Source organism: Hesperophylax consimilis, chromosome 13 (genome assembly GCF_061612785.1).
Source record: "Hesperophylax consimilis isolate HC1 chromosome 13, BYU_Hcon_1.0, whole genome shotgun sequence".
Lineage (NCBI taxonomy): Eukaryota > Metazoa > Arthropoda > Insecta > Trichoptera > Limnephilidae > Hesperophylax > Hesperophylax consimilis.
The window spans coordinates 26,284,558-26,304,414 of NC_142848.1; the positions used below are offsets into that span (position 1 = coordinate 26,284,558).

General features: G+C 35.6%; 1 protein-coding gene and 2 non-coding genes across 3 annotated transcripts in view; 1 reads left to right on the top strand and 2 right to left on the bottom strand.

Moving 5' to 3' along the window:
- LOC149418675 (uncharacterized) overlaps window positions 1-19,857 on the bottom strand; it is a 97,591-nt gene that overhangs the window by 46,674 nt on the left and 31,060 nt on the right. Inside the window, exons 3-4 of the mRNA XM_089639146.1 lie at window positions 13,692-13,775; window positions 4,978-6,571 (exon numbers count right to left, since the gene is read on the bottom strand). Of these exons, the coding sequence (XP_089495272.1) occupies window positions 4,978-6,571; window positions 13,692-13,729 (1,632 nt within the window). The 5' untranslated portion in view covers window positions 13,730-13,775. The remainder of the gene's footprint in view (window positions 1-4,977; window positions 6,572-13,691; window positions 13,776-19,857) is intronic.
- LOC149418676 (U1 spliceosomal RNA) lies at window positions 8,214-8,375 on the top strand. Its single transcript, XR_016303021.1, has one exon. It is a non-coding gene; the product is annotated as a U1 spliceosomal RNA (small nuclear RNA).
- On the bottom strand, window positions 12,095-12,215 carry LOC149418677 (U5 spliceosomal RNA). The gene has a single exon (XR_016303044.1). It is a non-coding gene; the product is annotated as a U5 spliceosomal RNA (small nuclear RNA).

Here is a 19,857-nt window from a genome sequence, read left to right on the forward strand (position 1 = left end):
AATCCGTCTCGAATTTCTAGATCAATGCAGCCGTTTTCAACTAGCAAGGTTATTTAAATCATGATATAGGAGGTTTAAAATATTAACGTAGATCTACTAGATGCGTCCTAGAAGAAACAGGACGAGACTGTGTGTTTTGTATTTGTCACAGGTTCAATTGAAATTTCTAAAATAGGAGTGTTTACGTAAATACTTGCAAGTCCCTACTGTCCGGGGGATGTGAGACCACGCACGGAGAAAACTTACTGATGTGAAATACTGTTCATTTATTTACAATCTGTTCAATTATTCGTTATCCTGTTAAAAATTGGATTGCAGGCATATAACTAATGAATTGAAAAAGTTCCTAACAAAGAATCAGTCAAAAGCGGATGTTTTATGATATTGATATATTGACATACTGATATTGTTGCATTCCGTTATGATATTTATTCGGAAAATAACACGTGTTCTCGATATATTCTGAATCACTAATAGTTTATCAGAAAGTATTTATTTATTTATTTAATATCAACGGTATAAATATACCATAAACAATGATTACATGTCACAGTTAAAATATTTAAAAAAAAGAATTACAAATATATGTGGCATTTGATTGTGAAATGACATTAGAGAGTAAGTAGGTAAGTAAGTAAACAAGAGATACAAGTACATAAGTTTGTATAGTGCAAATAAGGTAGAATTAGATTAAATTAATATTGATTGAAAAGATTTGATAGCATAGCCCTCTTGTACCTACCTTGCGTGCAGTTAAATAGATCTGCCACATCTGCGTATCTATTACTAACTTAATGCAACCTAGGTACAAGCGAGTGTTTGTAAGTGAGTAAGCATAATGTCACTTTTTTAACATGATCTTTTTACTTCTCACAAGCTCCAGGGATATTTTGAGGCTGAAATGTGATATGTTTAGAGGCTGAAAAGAGTAGGTAGGGGAAGGAGATGAAGAATAGAGAGATTGGGAAGAACCTGGGTCTTCAGATCTAGTCCCAAAATAGAAAAGACATTCCGAGAAACGTTTTGCTTCTATATGATGGTCTTCACCTGGGACATAATGATAGTGTCCATAAGTCTGGAAAACATGTACTTTATGTACTTTAATAAAATACTCCATAATTTTAGAAAGGAGTTATTTGCATACAACATATGAACATATATAACAAAATACGAATATGAATTGATTGTAAATTGTGACTATATACTTTGAACAGAATTATTTCCCCGGTGAACCCAGGCATATATAGTTTTCTTTCTAAACTAATTTTGGACAGATGCCATTACATTGAAGTGCATTGTTACTTTCCGTTTCCATGAATTACGAATAAATCGTCAACGAATCGAATTCAATTTGCCTCAGCTACTAATAGCTAGCTAGTAATATAAAATGTTGTATAGATTCGTGCATTATCGGTATTATTATCAAATCTTCAGCATTTTGCTTCAAAAGCTTGGAGTACCCAAGTGTTTGTTAATTTAAAATTCAAACCGTAGAGATGTAACCTATTTAGCGAAGGTTCAACGTGCGATTCTGCATGAACGGATGAAGATTACGTACGAATACTTCCCGCGTTTGCTAGGCTTATGAATACCACGATATTTAATTAACAATAAGCCGTCACCGGTAGCCTCGTAGACCAATCGAAGGTCTTCTCCAACAATAATAATTAAATACTTTAAATGCCTGTTTTTGAAAATTGGTGAACTTGAATGGACTTTGGAATTCTAGTATTTCCTAGATACAGATCCTGAATCTTATTTATTTTGATTCTAGAGCTGGCTCTCTGGTTTCAATCCGAAATCACTAACATCGAAAATATTGTTTGTCTACATCTTGTCTGACCATTTTACTAAAAAGGAAATAATCATGATGTTTTTAGACCGATATTGAATTACAAAACGTGTCTCAAATGATCCTTGTGGTATTCCTTTTTATTGACTCAAGAACATAAAGACTTTTGAAAGCGTCACCAAATGCTGCATGTATGCTTTGTAATTCTCGACGGTATTTACATTATGCACTCAGACGGGGAAATCGTGGTTTCCAAAAAAAGAAATGTCAACAATTGAAAGCCACAATGGGCCGGTCACTCTCCGTCCATATTATTCATTACGAACAAACAGGTTTCACACATCTATCGTCAGTCTCGAGTGACAAAGCGCTGCCTGCACGTTTGATGCGGCGATTCCGAAGCTCTCGATAAGATGTAGTAGTATTTCGGGGAATGGTGAAGTATCAATAAATATTCCGTAAACGATAAATGCCAATTTTAGCGAGAGATGTGTCGACAGGGCCGGATTTACATTAGACTTGAACTTCAGGCTGTACATTATATATATATGATCTTTTCGCGGGCTCGTAATATTGGAAGTAGTCAAAAAGCTTGCGATGTCCTTTCCTAGACAAAATTACAACTGCCGTACCAAAAATCGATTCATTTAAAATATTCTTAGTGATCATTTGAATGCTTTTCCACATGGTAATGCATAAATAAAATCTGTTTAATGTATCTATCCAAATGTTATTTTTATCTGTTTACTATGCTTAAAATGCCTACTCAAGGGAATCTCATTGTAGAATGGTGTTTTCGTAATCATTTTACTTTAGGTTACTCTATAAAATTGAATCGCCAAATGCCACTACTGTGTCCATTTCCGAACGACTGTTTTTTTTGGGGAAACTTGGAACTTGGATAAGACGTCAAGGAATTAGATGCTTTTAAAAAATATATTGTGTGTATCGTGGCATCTTCAAATTATTGGTAAATCCGGCACTGTGTGTATGAGATGTTGTTGTCAAGTGGTATGTTATTCGAGATAGATCTAAATGCCAGCTTTAAGTGGAGTGGCCGGTTAATATTCTAATAATATCTGAATTAATCGCAAAAATGTCTGAAGCGAGTCAGGAATATTCATTTTAATTTCATCTATCAATTTATATGCCAATTTTATAAGACAGAATGACTTGACGAATCATATTATTATATCCACAACTTTTATCAACCTAATAATTATATATGTAAGTATGTGAATCTAGAAAGTACCATGTGTGAAACTGTTGGTTTGGTCTAACGTAATGTGACATTGTTGCTCTACATATACATAATCAAACTATTACAAAAAAAGGCGCGTTAAAAAATCTTTAGTACGCACACTCAATTTAAATAATATGCAATTATTGCAACTCGGGTGAGGTGTGTTCACCAGCTGAATGGCGTGCAAAATCGGGAGAGGCTGGTTTGGAGAGACCGTGCCGCCAGAAGGGGTATATTCATATGTCCGTCACTCCTGGACATCCCTAGATTCCTACCCAATCCTCATAACTTTTACCTTCCCAGAACTTCCTCTCCTTAAAAAAGACCCTCTACAAAGAATCCGTAGGCCCTGAGGAAAAATATTTTCGTCAGGGCCTCCTGTTTTATCCCTGGGTTATTGTCAGAAAAATAGTAATATTGCAACTGATTGTGTCAATCCTGGACCTATTTATCATTATTACAGTCTTGATATCTACGGATCATTATTAAGCAAGAGAAAAGGTACAAGTTCGGCAAAGTATATCTGATAATGATGTCAGGAAGTACTTCCTATGATCATATTTGTATGTAAGGTACAAAACAACAGGTATCTGATCTGTTCCGTGTGGAACCCCGCCTATGCAGATTTTTATGAATTGGCCTAAAGCACTTTCCCCGATGACTTCATGCTTTACAATGCACTCCTACCACTGTCGGTGAGGGCTGACCGAATCGAGTCTGCCAGTGGAAACTTTCAAATCTTGTGTGTATATTTATGGTCGCGATAAGCCCAATATTTCTGCAAATATGTTAAAATTGCCAGGGTTATTCATTGAGATATATATGATTTTAGTGCCGGATTTCGACTATGATTTGATTTTTTTTTAAATTGTGATTGTAATCAATATACAGTGTGATTTTTCATAGATATTGCAAAGGTTTATCTAATAATGGAAATGGATTCTCAAATTGCTGCGTAGCCATGGACATTGTATTGTGCCGGATCTCAACGAGCGAGATTTTTTTATAACTATATAAAACAGATTTATTCTGTATTCGTAATTTATTTTACTTTTTGGCTTTCAATAATTACAATATAAATTATCCATTGGATAGAAAGCATTTTCTTTAACATATTTCGGCACCGGTTTTAGAAGTGTTCTTCTTTTATCAGGAGAATATTACAGCTTACAACTAACATAAGATACAAATTAGTAACAGATACCAAAATATATTATTATAATGTAAATATTTGGGTGTCGGAATGGGAGTCGAACAAAGGGGAAGGAGAAACAAGGGGGGTTTACGTGTGGGGGGGGGGGATCCGAGCGGCTTGTTGGAAATATGGTATAGGATAGGACTATTATATTATGTGAGATAAATTTTCTTGCTTATTCAGTATACTAGATTATTTATTTAGGTAAGTGCTTCAAAGTTAACTTATTTTTTGTCTTTATTTTTATTGCGGTGAATTTTAACCTCTCTGTCATTAAAAACGTGACCGGTGGAAATGAGATGATTGGCAAATTCTAAAATAATATTGTAATCTTAAGTGTTTCACGATTCTAATATTTACATTTATAGTTGTCTTGTGTAGGTAGAAAGATGTACAGTCATTGCATTTAGTGTTTAACTATGTAATTCATTTTTGTACCGAGTGAAGAAATGTTGGATGATTCTACGCCATTGCGAGGGATTTCTTTCGATTTATTTAAAGTTTTTAAGATATTTTATCTTCAATAATTGCAAAAACAGTTATTTTTAAAAACTTATTTTTAGACATTTATTTTGGCAAAATGTTATTGGTTATTATTATTGGAGACATTTCTGTACCGCGACTTTTTCGCGACCCTGAGTAACTCAATAACAAAAAAATGTATATTACATAGCTACTACTGTTCCATTTATTATTTTTAGGTTGCTGAAATGGTACTTTTGAATGAAATAAAATAATTGTACTTACGTAGCATGAGTTGACTGAATCCAACGAGTGTATAGAATGCGCTCTCATGTAGTATTGCTGCCATAAGCTTGGCTTTCTAGCGTGCGGGCTCGGCGCGCGAACTGAAGGTGGAGCAATAGCGCGCACCACAGGCCGTGCCGGACCTCGCGCTAAAGCTGTCGATAGATCCCTCAATTCATCAGGACCTGCTCTTCTCAAAGCCACAAGTCCCATAGCTACTCGTTCTCTGGCTTCCTTCAAAACACCAGACTGAACAGACTGAGGAGCTCTTCTTCCGTCTCTACCTTCAAGTGCTTCTTCTAAAGCTGATGCCACGTCTTCTAAAAGAGCTCTTAGATAGTTCTCCCTTTCAACTGTCATACTTCCACTTTGTATTTCATCGCGGATGCCATCGATTTGGCTTCTCCTAACAAGTTGCACTAGTTTTCCATCCGAGTCTCTTTCAACGTCGGCAATTGTCGTGTATTCGGCGTCACTGAGTATTTTATCTGGTTCTTTGACTGAATTTATATCACTTTTGAAATCTTTACTTTTGGTTTTGTCATCACTTCCACTTCGCCCGTCAGATACGTACAGGTAGCCCGTGTCAGTTTTTTCACTTGAGGGCACACTTTTAACGTTAGTTCTTGGATCAATTCTTACACTACTAGTTTGGGTTTTTGATTCTTCTTCAGCAATAAAATGAGAATAAAGTAAAAAGGGATCTGCCTGTAAAGAATCAAAGTACACGTCCGATTCTTTTCGCACCATCTCTTCAGGTTTATCTTTTTTAACAACAGTTGTTTCTTCAATTGCTGGTTTGCTAACTACTTCGCCTATTGCTTTTTCTGGTGAAATCTTATTCTTGACGTTCTTAATTGTTTTTAAACTGCTATCACTATCGCTTTTGACGGAATTGGTGCCAGACTTTCTGTCTCTAGGGTCTGTGACGTAATTATTTTCTTTAGCTCTTCTAGTTCTCCGAGAAACATATTTTAGTTCATCGCGACTCGATTTTCTAGATTTGTAGCTATTGTACTTTTCTCTTTCTTTTCTTCTTCTTGTTCGGGCGTCACTCAGGTCGTTCAATTTCATCAAGTACTCAAATTCTTTTGTGATGTAGTTGACTTCACTGGCGTCTGTAACGCTGATTCGTCTGGTTGGGTAGTTTTTTCTGGGTTCTTCCTTTTCGCTGGCTTGTTGTTTGAGGTATTTTTGGTGCCTAGCGATGAAGGTATCCAGGTGTCTGCCGGTGTCGCTTCGGCTGGAGTAGCCATCACTAGCGGCAGCGTAGATTCCTTCCTTTGTTGTGAGGAGTTGTTGAAGGAAGCGGTCTCCCCTGCCCGTGCCGCTCCTGTAGGAGGAGTCACTGGGGGCCTGGTAGACCTGGTTGCGGAGGAGGATGTTGCTCCTGGTGGAGGGAGGTCTGCGGCTGTAGGTAGAGTAGAGGTTGTAGGGGTCCTCGACTGGCCAGATGGGGTGCGGCAGGTGGCGGGAGGGGGGTGGCCTGCTGGCCATGGAGCCACCCCCCGAGCCCCGCTGACTGCCGTATCCTGACGAGGAGGCCTTTGATCTGCCGGCCACTTCTTCTGCTTCGGAGTAAATTGGATTTACCCTAAAACAGAGACGAATATTCAATAACTAATCATTAATCAAAACTTATCATACTATTAAGATAACCGTTGTTAAAAGCATGTAGGGTGGTGATACTAACTAAATACGAAGCAAGTATATTAATTGTATTTTTGTATCAATTAGTTTTTGTTCGTTTTATTTTTAATTTTTTATATTTAAAAATAAAGACAAACATTCCTGCATTACGAATAACCTGAAAATATTTTTAAATCTCCTACAACCACCACTGCAAGCGGAAAATGTTGCTTGTGTTGTATAGAGGACTTAGCCAGCCGAGGAATTGAACACACTACTCCTGGGTGGGACCCAAACGCAATGTCAACTCAGCTACCGACCGGTCAAATTTTATGTTCTGTTTTTTGGGAAACATATAATGAATATAGATTATATTTGGTGTTTACTGAGCCGAACAAACAAATGAAATTTCCGCTTAAAATACATTTTGTTACAACATTAAAAAACAGACTTAAAAATAAATACATGCTAGGTAGATAAGGAAAAAATAAAATGCATATTTATTATGTAAATAAAACAAGAATCATATCATAATAATGTAAACAATATAAAAAAGAAATAAAAACAACGAGAGTGAAAGTGAATATGAGAAAAATAACTCAGAGATTTACACACAACGTACTACGTAGGGTACGGAATTTGTAATTCAATATTTTATGATATGAATTTGGTAAATTGACTTGACGACAATAAATGATGTCAGCATCTGAAAATATGTTTTTGTATTTTTTAGGTTTTGAGTGTGTGGTGTGTTATAGTTAGTTTGAACGTGCGTATCGTGCCTGACAGTGGAAATTAATCTTTAATGGAAGGTAGTAATAATTGTCAACATAGATGATTTTTGATTAAATAAGAATTTTTGGTCCAATGTATTTCTTCCATCTTCTAGTTATTTTAATTTACAAGTCTTTAGATTGTTCGTGGGAGTTCGGTAGAGCCTAAAATGTAAGTGCTGCAGAACTTTTGCGAATGGCAGTACTAAGTATTATTATTGGAAACAATACATTACAATTATTATGACGATAAAAAAAAATCATTGATGTGTTATTAAAAGGTTTTATGCTCACGTTGAGTAGAAAATTGCAGAATGTATTTTTAGAAATCGACCCATTCGCGACCCCAAATTGAGTATACCTACTTATTATAAGACTAATAAGTAGGTATACTCAATTTGGATACCTCGATAAGCGAGGAGCATGAATCGGTTAGCGCCTTCAAATATAACAAGCCATCCTGCTCCCCCGCATAAAAAAATTGAGCAGATTATTAATTATTTTCAGAAATATGTCCAATATTTAAAAAAAAAACAAATATATCCTTAATGGTCACCTCTTCGGTTTTCAAGTAGGTACCTACCAACAAATTTCCAAAGCTTGAAATTGTGAAACATTAATAAATATAACTAAAGCAAAATCTCGATTACGTACGCATCCTTATTCAGAAATTAACAGTAAAATTCAAATAAGTTCCTATGTAATAATTCCTTAAACCGAAATAAGTTCCCCTAATTTACAACGCTGAAAATAGATAGCGCCACTTGCGGTCGCAGCTCGCGAATGAAATTTTTAAGCCGGTCAATATATAGTCCAGGTTTGTAAGCTTAAAGTATACTTACCTGGCGTAGGGGACACCGTGATCACTAAGGCGGTACCCCCAGGGCGAGGCTCTTCCATTGCACTTCGGTTGGGCTGACCCTTGCGATTATCCCTAATGCGGATAACTCGGGCGCGTAATTTTTGGTAGTCGGGACTGCGTACGCGCTGTCCCGTCCGAATAAATCGTTAAACGAATTGGTTTGGTAGTTTAGTGTGATGATGAGTTTACTGGGAACTAAAGGTGAGGCACATGTATCGAACCCAGCAAAAATACCGGGTGTCTCCAGGCAATACTTTGTACTTGAGACAGATATCTAAAATAATCAACCTGCTCTAGAGGTGCGTCGTACTAGCTCTTCTTTGGTACTCGGAACAATTGGTACAAGTATGAATAAATACCTAGTTCAAATACCTGTTCCCTAGTATTTCACTTGCTCATTACATGGGGGGGGGGGGGGATTGTTAGAGAATTTCTAAAAAAGTAATTCCCACAAAAAAATGTGATTCCCACAACGACTTTTCAAATCCATTATGGGGGGGGGGTTGCTAGAGGTTTTCAATTTCAATGGACTCTCCGAACGAACCGGTTTCGGAGATTCTCATCTTACCTAACCTAATTAATTTGATAAATGAGTCTTAGCACGGAAAACTTGCTACCTAAATAAGAGGCCCCAAGAAGTTAAATTATTAAATGACTGTCATCCCATACAACGAAAGCGAATTTTCATTTTATAATGAAAATTAGAATGTTAAAATTTAAATTTCCCAGATGCAGATTGCCTTTTATAGTAATTAAGGTGAAACAAAAGGACGACACAGTGCTACTAATAAACATGGACGGAAATAAACAACATGGCCAACACAGATACATCAATGAACTAAAAGAAGTGGTTTTTCATAAAACTATGTTTAAAAAAAAATTATTATATACAATTCTGCATAAAAAACAAGGAACACTAAAGAAAAATAAATTATAATCTACTCTAAGCAAATACACAACAACATATCTGCAATATCTTGTGTTTAGTGATAGAAAGCCAAACAGAAATAAAATACCTATACATTACAGTAGACAAATTAATGGATAAAATCGTCCACGCACATTAACGTACTCAAAGACAGAGTGAGGAAACTAAGATACATCATAGATTCAAAAAAATAATAATTCCACTTAAATCATATAGGTACATATTCATCAGAACTTCTGTTTAAAGAATTTAAAGTCAGAAAACTAAATGCATTATTTTTATATCGCGTAATTTTACAAATTTACAAAGAAAATAGTCTAAATAAAACTGCACCTTTTAAAATAATAGAAACCCCAGATAAACATCAACTCTCACAACTCGAAAAAGTAATTAAAAAAACAGTGCAATTCAACTATAAATATCTTGGAGTGAATTTTTTTTAATACATTATCAGAAAGTATTAGAAATAACAATAAACATTTTAAATACCACCTTAAAAATACACTGAAAATATAAACAGAATACTCATAGTAAAAATAACGAACATAATATTACACCCCCACATACACAAGCCAAGCTTTATTATGGTGGTGCATCTCAACAACAAAGATTTTAAATGCCAACAAAGAACACAGTGAAAATATTTTTTTATAAAGCCTTAATATTTTATTTCTAGATGGCGCCACTTTCGTTCACAGTTCGCACAAGATAGCTTCCAATTTTCGAAAGCGAGAAATAATACATTAGCCGTGCACTAATTATGTGCACTAGGTAGGAAGCGCCCGGCCGGACCTCGTCTCCGGCGATGCTTTTGTACTCTTGCTAAAACCTTTTTTAACTGGTGGACGCATACTGTCGGAATTTATTGACAATACCAGTCGAGATCGCGCTGATCGCGATCTACTAAATTCAGTATCATATCCTTTCTCGCTTACTCACCTACATAAGAAGAGTGTTTCCCTAATATTCAAAGATTAGGGAAACACTCTTCTTATGTAAGCGAGTAACGAGATGCCTATACATATGCCCCGCCCTCGGTATGAATACGCGAGACGCGAGACGCGCAAGACTAGCAAGACGCGTCAGACGTCCAATACTCGCAAGACGTGCAATACTCGCAAGACTCGCAAGACGTCCAATACTCGCAAGACGTGCAATACTCCCAAGACGTACAATACTCGCAAGACTCGCAAGACGTGCAATACTCGCAAGACGCGCAAGACTCGCAAGACGCGCAATACTTAAGAACAAATACTAAGTACGAAAGTCTCTTTGAAATATCTGTTCCAAACATCTGTTCTAGTAAATACGCTTCACCTCTAACCTGCTCCAAAATACTCTTGAGTATTTTATACTGGGACTAAATATTTTTAATATGTACTTTAACTAGGTATTTTTGACAAGTATTTTTAATAGGTATTTTTGATAAGTATTAGAGGTGGGTCCTATGAGTACTTTTCGTTACTGGGTACAATGAGTACAGGTACAGTAAAATACCGGTGACAAAATACTCAAAAGTATTGATTCAGAAAAAGTAATTCTAATGAACTCGCATAAATTCTACCCACATATTCCCCACAAATATTCTACGGGACCTTGATTCCCCGTTTTATTATTCATAATTCGTGGGGGGGGGGGGATTGTTACAGAATTTCTGAAAAACATTATTCCCCACAAATTTTTTTCAAAATAAGTACTCCCCGCAAAATTTTGATATCCATGGGAGGGGGGGGTTGTTACAGAACTTAGCTGAAAAAAAATTCCGCACAGTAGTGGTGAGTCCAAAAACGACAAACACGTTTGCACAACATGTTTGGAGTTAAAAAATGCCCAAACTGTTATTTATAATTCGCACAAACAGTTTGTCCGTTTTGTCGACTCTTCTAACTTATATCAAGAAAGCACGAGTATGAATGAAAAAGAACTATTCCAAACGAATAACATTATCTTACTCTCTCGCACTAACGTCGTAATAATATGTAGGAGTGAGATAGGTCTGTTGCAGGCGAAAAACAGTACCTGTTATTCCGGGAAAAAACACTATCTTAACGTTTCACACTTAAGGCCCATTACGGGTAAAGAGCGAGAAGGCAATCCATAACAGGTAATGGCTGTTTTCTGTAAGGCACCCTGTTTAGCTGTTTTTTCCGGGAAAAAACACTATCTTAACGTCTCACACTTAAGGCCCATTACGGGTAAAGAGCGAGAAGGCAATCCTTAACAGGTAAGGGCTGTTTTCTGTAAGGCACCCTGTTTAGCTGTTTTTTCCAGGAAAAAACACTATCTTAACGTTTCACACTTAACACCCATTACGGGCAAAGAGTGAGAAGGCAATCCTGTTATTTTTAAAACGGGCTGAAATTGAAATCACATAAATAAGGGGCTGTTTTCCATTCAGTTGTTTATTACTACAAAACGAGAACGAGAGTAACGAGAAAAACGAACAGACCTCACCAAACGGCTCGTATACTGAGTGTTGATAGTGTAAAGTTGTTTATTTTCTGAACGACGAATTCTTGGTTTTGTGAATATAACTTAATTTTAATGATACCTAGCTATCTCGCCCCTATAGATAGCAGGGTTTTATTACTTTTATTGTTATGGACTGTAACTTACGGTTACGCTACTAACCCATTACTAATTCACACAAATTACCTCAAAAACGGCTCGTTTTTTTTCAACAGTTTGGGCAAACAGTTGACGTTTTACAAATAACAGTTCGTTTTCGTTTTTTAAAAAGAACAAAAACGCCCACCACTACCGCACAGGCAAAATCATCATATGTCATTCCCCACAGTAATTTTTCAAATTCCGTGGGTGGGGGCCATACGCCTCACCTATAGTCTCTGGTACGGGTACTGACACGGGTGTCGGCGGGTAGCGAGTAACCGCGGGCAACCTCAATACATCTACATACGATAAAGGCCCCACTTCAAGAAGCAGGGGACAAAAAATTGGTTTATAGACTCATTTGAGTGCTCCCCTCCACGGAAATCTTTAGTAAAAGGCGAAAGATTTATTCGTTATTGAAGGGAAACCAGAGTAACCGTTACGATGATGTCAAGAGTATAAAAAGGCTTTTTAGAATTATCGATGAGCGAGCTGCGAGCGGAAGTGGCGCCATCTTTTATCAGCCAATAGAACTTTCTGATAAAATGGTGAATTATCAAAAAATATATTATAATCTACGGCCTTAATATACAGGTGTCCAACGATAAAGTGCATTAACTTCGGGAGGTGATCCTACATGATGGTACAAGTTAAAAAGAAAAATTACTTTTTCGAAATTAAACATTTTTTCACACCTTACCCCCGGACATCCTGTATTGTTATTATTAATTATTATTATTATTATTTCCGGTTACAACACTTTTTTTCCTTATTGATGAATGAAAAATATTATTCGGAAGTATTGTGTACATATTTATTTTTTTTTTGTCATAAAATAAATTTTAAAAGTTCTATAATATGTAAATATCTCATGGTAGAAATAACCACCCTCATTCATGGAGGTATTTTTCTTTGTCATTATTAATAAAAGAGCTTTGTTTTATGCTATCCAATACGCAATAAATTTAAAAAATATATCAGTTGTTAAGTCGAGACAATACCCTAAAATAAAGCCAAAATCTTAACGACGTTAGTGAAGCAGCTCTGCACAAAAATATGTGACGCGTGGCCCTGGTGTATTGGACAGACCTGCGGTTGAATTTGCCCTATCCCTCTAAAATAAAGTGGGAATCATAACGACATAAGTCATGAAGTCGTGTAAAATCAATATTCGCCGTGCGGTCCGGCTTAATGGACGGACCTCCCATCGACCTTGCCCTAGCAGGCCTGTAAAATCGATCTTTGGGGTTTATTTTAATTATTTCTGATGAACGTATTACTAAAATCTCAGATGTTTCTATGGGGATCTCTTAAGAAGTTACTTATTTGCTGTCTAAAAAATTAAATGCTGATGCTTACCGCTAATTTTATAGTTAAAATACGTTTTATTAAATTTTAAAATCGTTTTACATAAAATATTTATTTTAATTATATTATAATGGTGATGTGCTGTTTTTAATAATCTTACATATAAATAACTTACATCCGCAGGGATCCCTCTAGAAACATTTGAGATTTTAGTTATAGGTTCATCAGAAATAATTGAAATTTGAGCGTCGAACAAGTCCCAGTTATTGAAGTCTTATGTAGCCTTAATAAAAATATACGCAAGTACATAATTTTCGTTAAATATCGACAACAGTGGCGGTTCGTACCCTTTGAATGGGATAAAAAGTTAATACGTTGATATTGTTTCAGCCGAAAAGGATTTTTCAACAATTAATTTGTTTTTTGTTTTTGAGATTTTGGTAGTTACCTGGTGTGTGAGGGTGTCCGTTCACGCATCACTCGTTTGTCCCCTGTGCTCCGCCTAAAGAACTGCAACAGTACCAGCTAGTGTTATCGTCCCCCCCGCCCCGAATGCCCCGTTTGAAGAACTGCAACATTGCTAAGTAATATTTTTGGTAGTTACCTGGTGTGTGAGGGTGCCCCCCCCACCCATCCCTGCATGGTCGTTCCCCGCGCCCCGCATGCCCCGCCTGAAGAACCGCACCACCTGCAACAAACGAAACAATACTCACTTTAATAAACATTTTTATTTTATTTGACGTTTTTATAAGTAAGTACCCACCTTAAATCATAATATGCAGGTTGTGGAATATAAAAAAAACAATAAGGAAGTGATAAAAATTACACTTGAAAAGTGAGCAATGGGCCCAAAGATGTTGGGAACCGCTGATTTAAAGTCAAGAGTCTCCACTGTCATACTTGTAGAACTTAAATGAATATATTATTAGGGTCCAACCATAAACATATGATGTCTGTGGGTCCAACGAATATCTCAGCGAAGCGACATAGAACCATAAAAACTTTTTTTACAACTTTTTACATAACTATTGTAATGTCTCACGTGTCACATGACACACTGCCCTAGTGACTACTGACTAGTGATGTGATATCTGACAATGTGTCGAAGACAATGGCATTACGCTCAATTTGGCAGGCAAATTATATAGGTATGCAAAAATACATTTTATTGCTTTTGCAAGTTGAGGATGGGGGGGGGGGGGGGAATTAGGTGATTCAACCCCCCCCCCATCATCCTTAGTATTGCGTTGGAAAAAGAGAAGAGTACTCATGGATTACATTCCTGAAAAAATACAACAATATTATTTGCTACGTCTTTTTTATCAATGTGATAAAAAATAATTTGTAATTATTTGTTTTTTGGTAAACTAATGTTTAAGACAAGATTTTTTATGCATAGCACAAAGGGTAACAATTATTTTACAAGAAATAATTATTCGCCTGAAACACTCATCCACAATGGAAAATCTCCTGATAGAAGATACATGACGCCAACGGGACAATAATTTGTAGTAAGTAGAGGTGTCAAAAAACTAACTAATAAATTTTTCCCTGATCCCCCAGGATCTAGGCTTAGTCGACCCCCCACCCTCCCCCATCTGAATTTTAAAACTACGCCCTTGATCAACAGTATCAACACCTCTACGCCTACTTCTTTTTCTTATACTGCGCGATGCATCCTCGACTCTGTATTGATATAATCTACCGTTCCGGTTTGTTAAATTGTTCAAACTGAGCACTGTATTTAGTACCTATCTATAATATTTAAATCGTAATATATCAGTGAAGCAAAATGTAGTAAAATGATTTAATTTACAAGTAAATACAAGCATAACGAATTCTTGCTAAGTAGTAGGATTACAAAAGATAAAGCGCAATTGATATGATACAACCGCTACACGCACGATACGACCAGACGTGATGTATGTGAGATGCGGGTGGGGCAGATACACCATAATAACCGTAGCCCGAGATAAAAGTGAAATTCTTCTTCCCATTGACTACGATTAATGAAATTGATTCACGAAGAAAGAAAACCGGTTTCGCATTATATCATAGAGTGGTCAGGAACTTACTCCGCGCTATTTGGTCAATTATTATTATCAAGGAAGTTGAGCAATGCATACGCATACACGAAAAACGTAATAAAAATTGAAAACAACGACGCGTTGTGGAATTTCTTGCAATGTGAAGATTATTATCTTTTATTACAGCTTCTTTGTCGTACCGTATACACTTTGCTATAAGCATCTCCAGACGGGACGTAGAAAATATTAAGATTATTATAATTTTAAAATTATTTTTTCCCAACTTTCTGGAGTCAATATGACTTAAGCGTCTCCAATTGGCAAACTTTGTGAGGATCAAGGCTCAGATACGGTCACCAAATACGGCTAAAGCAATTTCAAGGAACTTAGATTTTGTTTGGTGGACTTTCATCAGGGCGATGCTGAGAGCATCTACTACTTTATGATTTGAAATCATAATTATTTTGTCACTATGTAATAATTGAGTGTTTGTCATGTTTGGCAACATTATTACAAAATCATGCACAAAGGAATTTGAATGAGTTGAAAAATATGTATAATTATTTATTGAAGATTTTCGAGAGAAAACATTGCATATATTTTTTGCTGTACAATATTAATGACGCAAGAATTACAACAATAATAATAAGAATAATTGCAATTATACAAATGTGTTATTGGGTAATTATGAACGGATAGCCCCGGGCCAACGGGATCTGGATAATGCAGTGCTGAGGTGTTGCAAGAAATGGTATTGGATTGATAAAGTAAGGAATTGGGGCAATTTCACTTTTATATCAGTACCGGGTGGTTTTAAAGCATGCATTCTGTGTAAATTGTAATATTATGTAATTTTACTATCACTCTTCACAAGACATTGTAATTACAGAATTTTGCAACATCTGATTGATATCACGAGCAGGAGCCGCGTACCAGTATATTCCGTTTTAATTTTAGCACTGAAGTTATCAAAAAATTACGATTAGTATATTGTTATTGTGTTCAAGATCTTAGTTGATGAATTTCACGAATTGGAGCCACGTTCCAGTGTATTCCGTTTGAAACCAAGCACTAATTTTATCAAAAGGATTACTTCTCTCATATTCTAACAATGTCAACATTAGCTGTTTCTTCTAGAGTCTCTAAATTCCCCCAAAGGATTTCATCTTCATATTTATTACCAGCTAATCCAAGAACGTTTCCGGATGTATTAGTATTGAAAAAAGAGTGTTGTCACAAATAGCTTCATATCAGTGACGTGCGGTTAACCATTTCTATCATAGATAGAGCAGTGAGAGCTTTGACTCTTGATCCAGAGGTTGCGGGATCAGCAATAAAGTTATAATGGGCTAAAATCACAGATCTTTTTTTAAATAAAACTTTTTTTATATTCTCGTTGAGAGACCATCAATCATAGTCGAATTATTGTTGCTTGGAATGGTTTAAAGGTTATATTTAGATTAAGTAAGCTTCTAAACCTTACTTATTTCTATTCCCTTTCCCTCCCAATTTTCTTAAACCTCAGAACATACCACTATCATAGTCTCACCGGTTCCAGGCAGCTGGGATTCTTGTGCCGTGTAAAATAAAATAATGTAATAAAAAAGGTACTTCTATAGTCTTACGGTTAGATAATAATAAATAGAATTTTTTTATGTGAAAATGCATAACAGTACTATCAGACACGGACAATGCACAGAGTTTTCCAATAAGAGGTGTTATTTTGATACTCAATCGTAAAAGATCAATGGTACCGTTGCTTGTGTGGCACGTAGCGCGGTCTTGTTGAAAGTAAACGTTGTCCAGATCAATACCATCCAATTCCGGCCATAAAAAATCATTAATCATTTCTCGATAGCGCAATCCATTCACCGTAACTGTTGCTCCAGCCTCATTTTCAAAAAAGTAAGGTCCAATGACTCCACCGGACCATAAACCGCACCAAACAGTCACACGTTGAAGATAGAGAGGCTTTTCAACAATAACTCTTGGGTTTTCTGAGCCCCAGATGCGACAATTTTGCTTGTTGACGAAGCCACCGAGGTGGAAATGGGCCTCATCACTCAAGATGATTTGCATTTGATTCACTCAAGTGAATTTTAATAATTTCAATGCGTTGTTGAAGCGTGTATCGTTCCATTTTTATTAATGGCGTAGTTTCTACTTGCTAAACGTAAAAATGACAGCTTCAAAAGTAACATCTACCGAAATAGCGGGCTATTCAAAATCACACCTCTTTTTGGAAAACCCTGTATAACAGGTTCAATTTCATAAGGTCTTCAATTTCTTTGTGATATTTTAATTAGCCATTCAGTGATGTTTTATTGAAGGAATATATATTATTAGTTATTGCTATGGTTTGTAGTCGCAGTTTGTTATAGGTATTCTATATGTGCATGTTTTTATACAGTGCACTGACTTCGGGGGGGTAATTCTACATAACTTAAGAAGTATAAAAGATAAACAACTTTTTTCGAAATTCCAATGTTTTGAGACAGTTTTTAGGTTAAAAATATTTTATTATGGGAAAATCAACATTGGAATTTCAAATAGTAAGTTATTTAACTTTTTTATTTCTATTCCATCACGTTGAATCACCCCCCGAAGTTAGCGCTCTATACCCCCGGACACCCTATATGTATTTGTTTTACCTAATAATTTACTGTTAATTACAGCTGGAATTAATTATTAACATGCCTCCAGGGAATGCAGTGAAGATGCTGATGAATAATGATTGTTATTAAATGATTGAATTTAATTACAAATGTCATAAAGGTGTCATAACCTTCGGGTCGATGTGACGGAATGCCGATTACGAAATCTATCAATAGATTTAGTTGAAATTTCGATTAGTAGTTTTTTTTGTTGATTAACTTCATCTGACTGACAATTAAAATAAAATAATTATTTTTATAAGCAATAATTGTTCGCCTGAAACACTCATCCACATTGAAAAAATCTCCTGATAAAAAATACATGACGCCAACGGGACATCTTGTCTTAAAAACATTAATTTATCAAAAAAATAATAAAATAAAATACTTTTTGTTAATGCTAATGTTAGCGTCATCAAGTATATACCTCAACCTAATCAGTAAAACAAAGCTGACTTAATCCAACCTAACCTAACCTAACTTAATTTAATAATTTATTTTCAGTCACTGAAATACCAACTCGGACTAACAGCTTAAAATTGATTTATATTTAGATTGTAGGTATTACAGTTTAAAACGGTGCTACGTAGTTTTTATTTCCAATTATAATGATTTTTATCATTGGCTTCTAAGAGAAAAAAATATATTAGTATTGACGTATTGTTTCAGGCTAGATTAAATATTATATATTTTATGTTAGTACCGCCCAAGAGTCCCAACTGCTCCCAAATGTGATGGGGTGGAGGGAGGAGGGGATGTAACTGTGTTTTTAGATCTGATCACCAAACACGGCTAAAGCCATTGTAAGCGAGGTTTCGATTCTGAATGGTTGTCGTTCACCAGGGCTTTTTTGAAAATAACTACCACTCTTGAACACGCAGCAAGGATATTATTTTTGATTTATGAATTGTGAAAATAAAACAAAAAACAGTTTTTATTTTTTATTTATAGGATTTGAACCCACGACCCTTGGATTCGTAGACAATTATCCTAACCACTTAAATCGTCCTAACGTTGTCAAATTCGCTCCTGGTTGTGTACTGTACACTTAACAATAATGTTCATTACGATTAAGGCGATGCCATACGTAGTAATGCAAAATCATATTTTTTTGGTTTGAAAATTTGGTCGCCTAGAAATGTTTCAGATGCCTTAATTAAATACTGCGAGTAGAATACATCTTGGCCTTTGAAATAATCGAGTATTTTTTAGATAAGTATTTTTATAAGCCCAGAAAAAAATAATGTATAAGACCTATGAAAACTGCTTAATAGTTCAAAATCTCCTACTAACGAACCAATTTCAGCTATAATTTTTATTGTATAATGTTATTATAAAATTATCGAAAAAAAATCAAACATTTATGCCTGAACATCCACAAAATAAAATAGAAGGCACTTTTTGGCCATGTTTTTTTCTTGCATAAATCAAAACAGGTGGATAGTGTTAAGCGGGAATTTAAACCTTATCGCCATCTACGTAAGGGTTGTTATTGATAGCGGCTCAATTTAAAATATTACACGATGTAGTGCATCGCCTTAATTTCAATGTAACTGCGCGCCTGAATCTGACCCGTGAATCAATACAAATCGAACTGTAAACCTAAATCTTGCTAGAACAGACTGTGTAATAATTACAGTAACACGATATCAAAAGCGGATATTTTTAATTACGAGCTGTAAAATATTTAAAAAAAAACTCCCCTAGAAGAGTGTTTTTCTGATATGTTATAAGTAACATTTCTTTGTTGTTTGTATAATTCAGTCAAGATTTTAATTTGTTTTGACTAAGTTTTTACGTTTTGTTTTACCTGACATTGGAACATTGGTTGAATTTTTGGTAAAATGTAAAAAAAACAAGAATAATTTTTTTTTCTTACGCTAAAGAAGTCAAACCCTCTATCACTGAGAGAATACGATGCCAATTAGGCAAGAGATGATGCAGGCAATTATAAACGCCACCCGCAGATTTAACTCGACGTTTAAAGAGGCTACACGCCAAGTTAAAACAAAGCTCATACACGAAACTAGGTAATAAAACATACAATTCGCCCATGACTCCTTTGCCCATCTTATCAGAACACAATGAA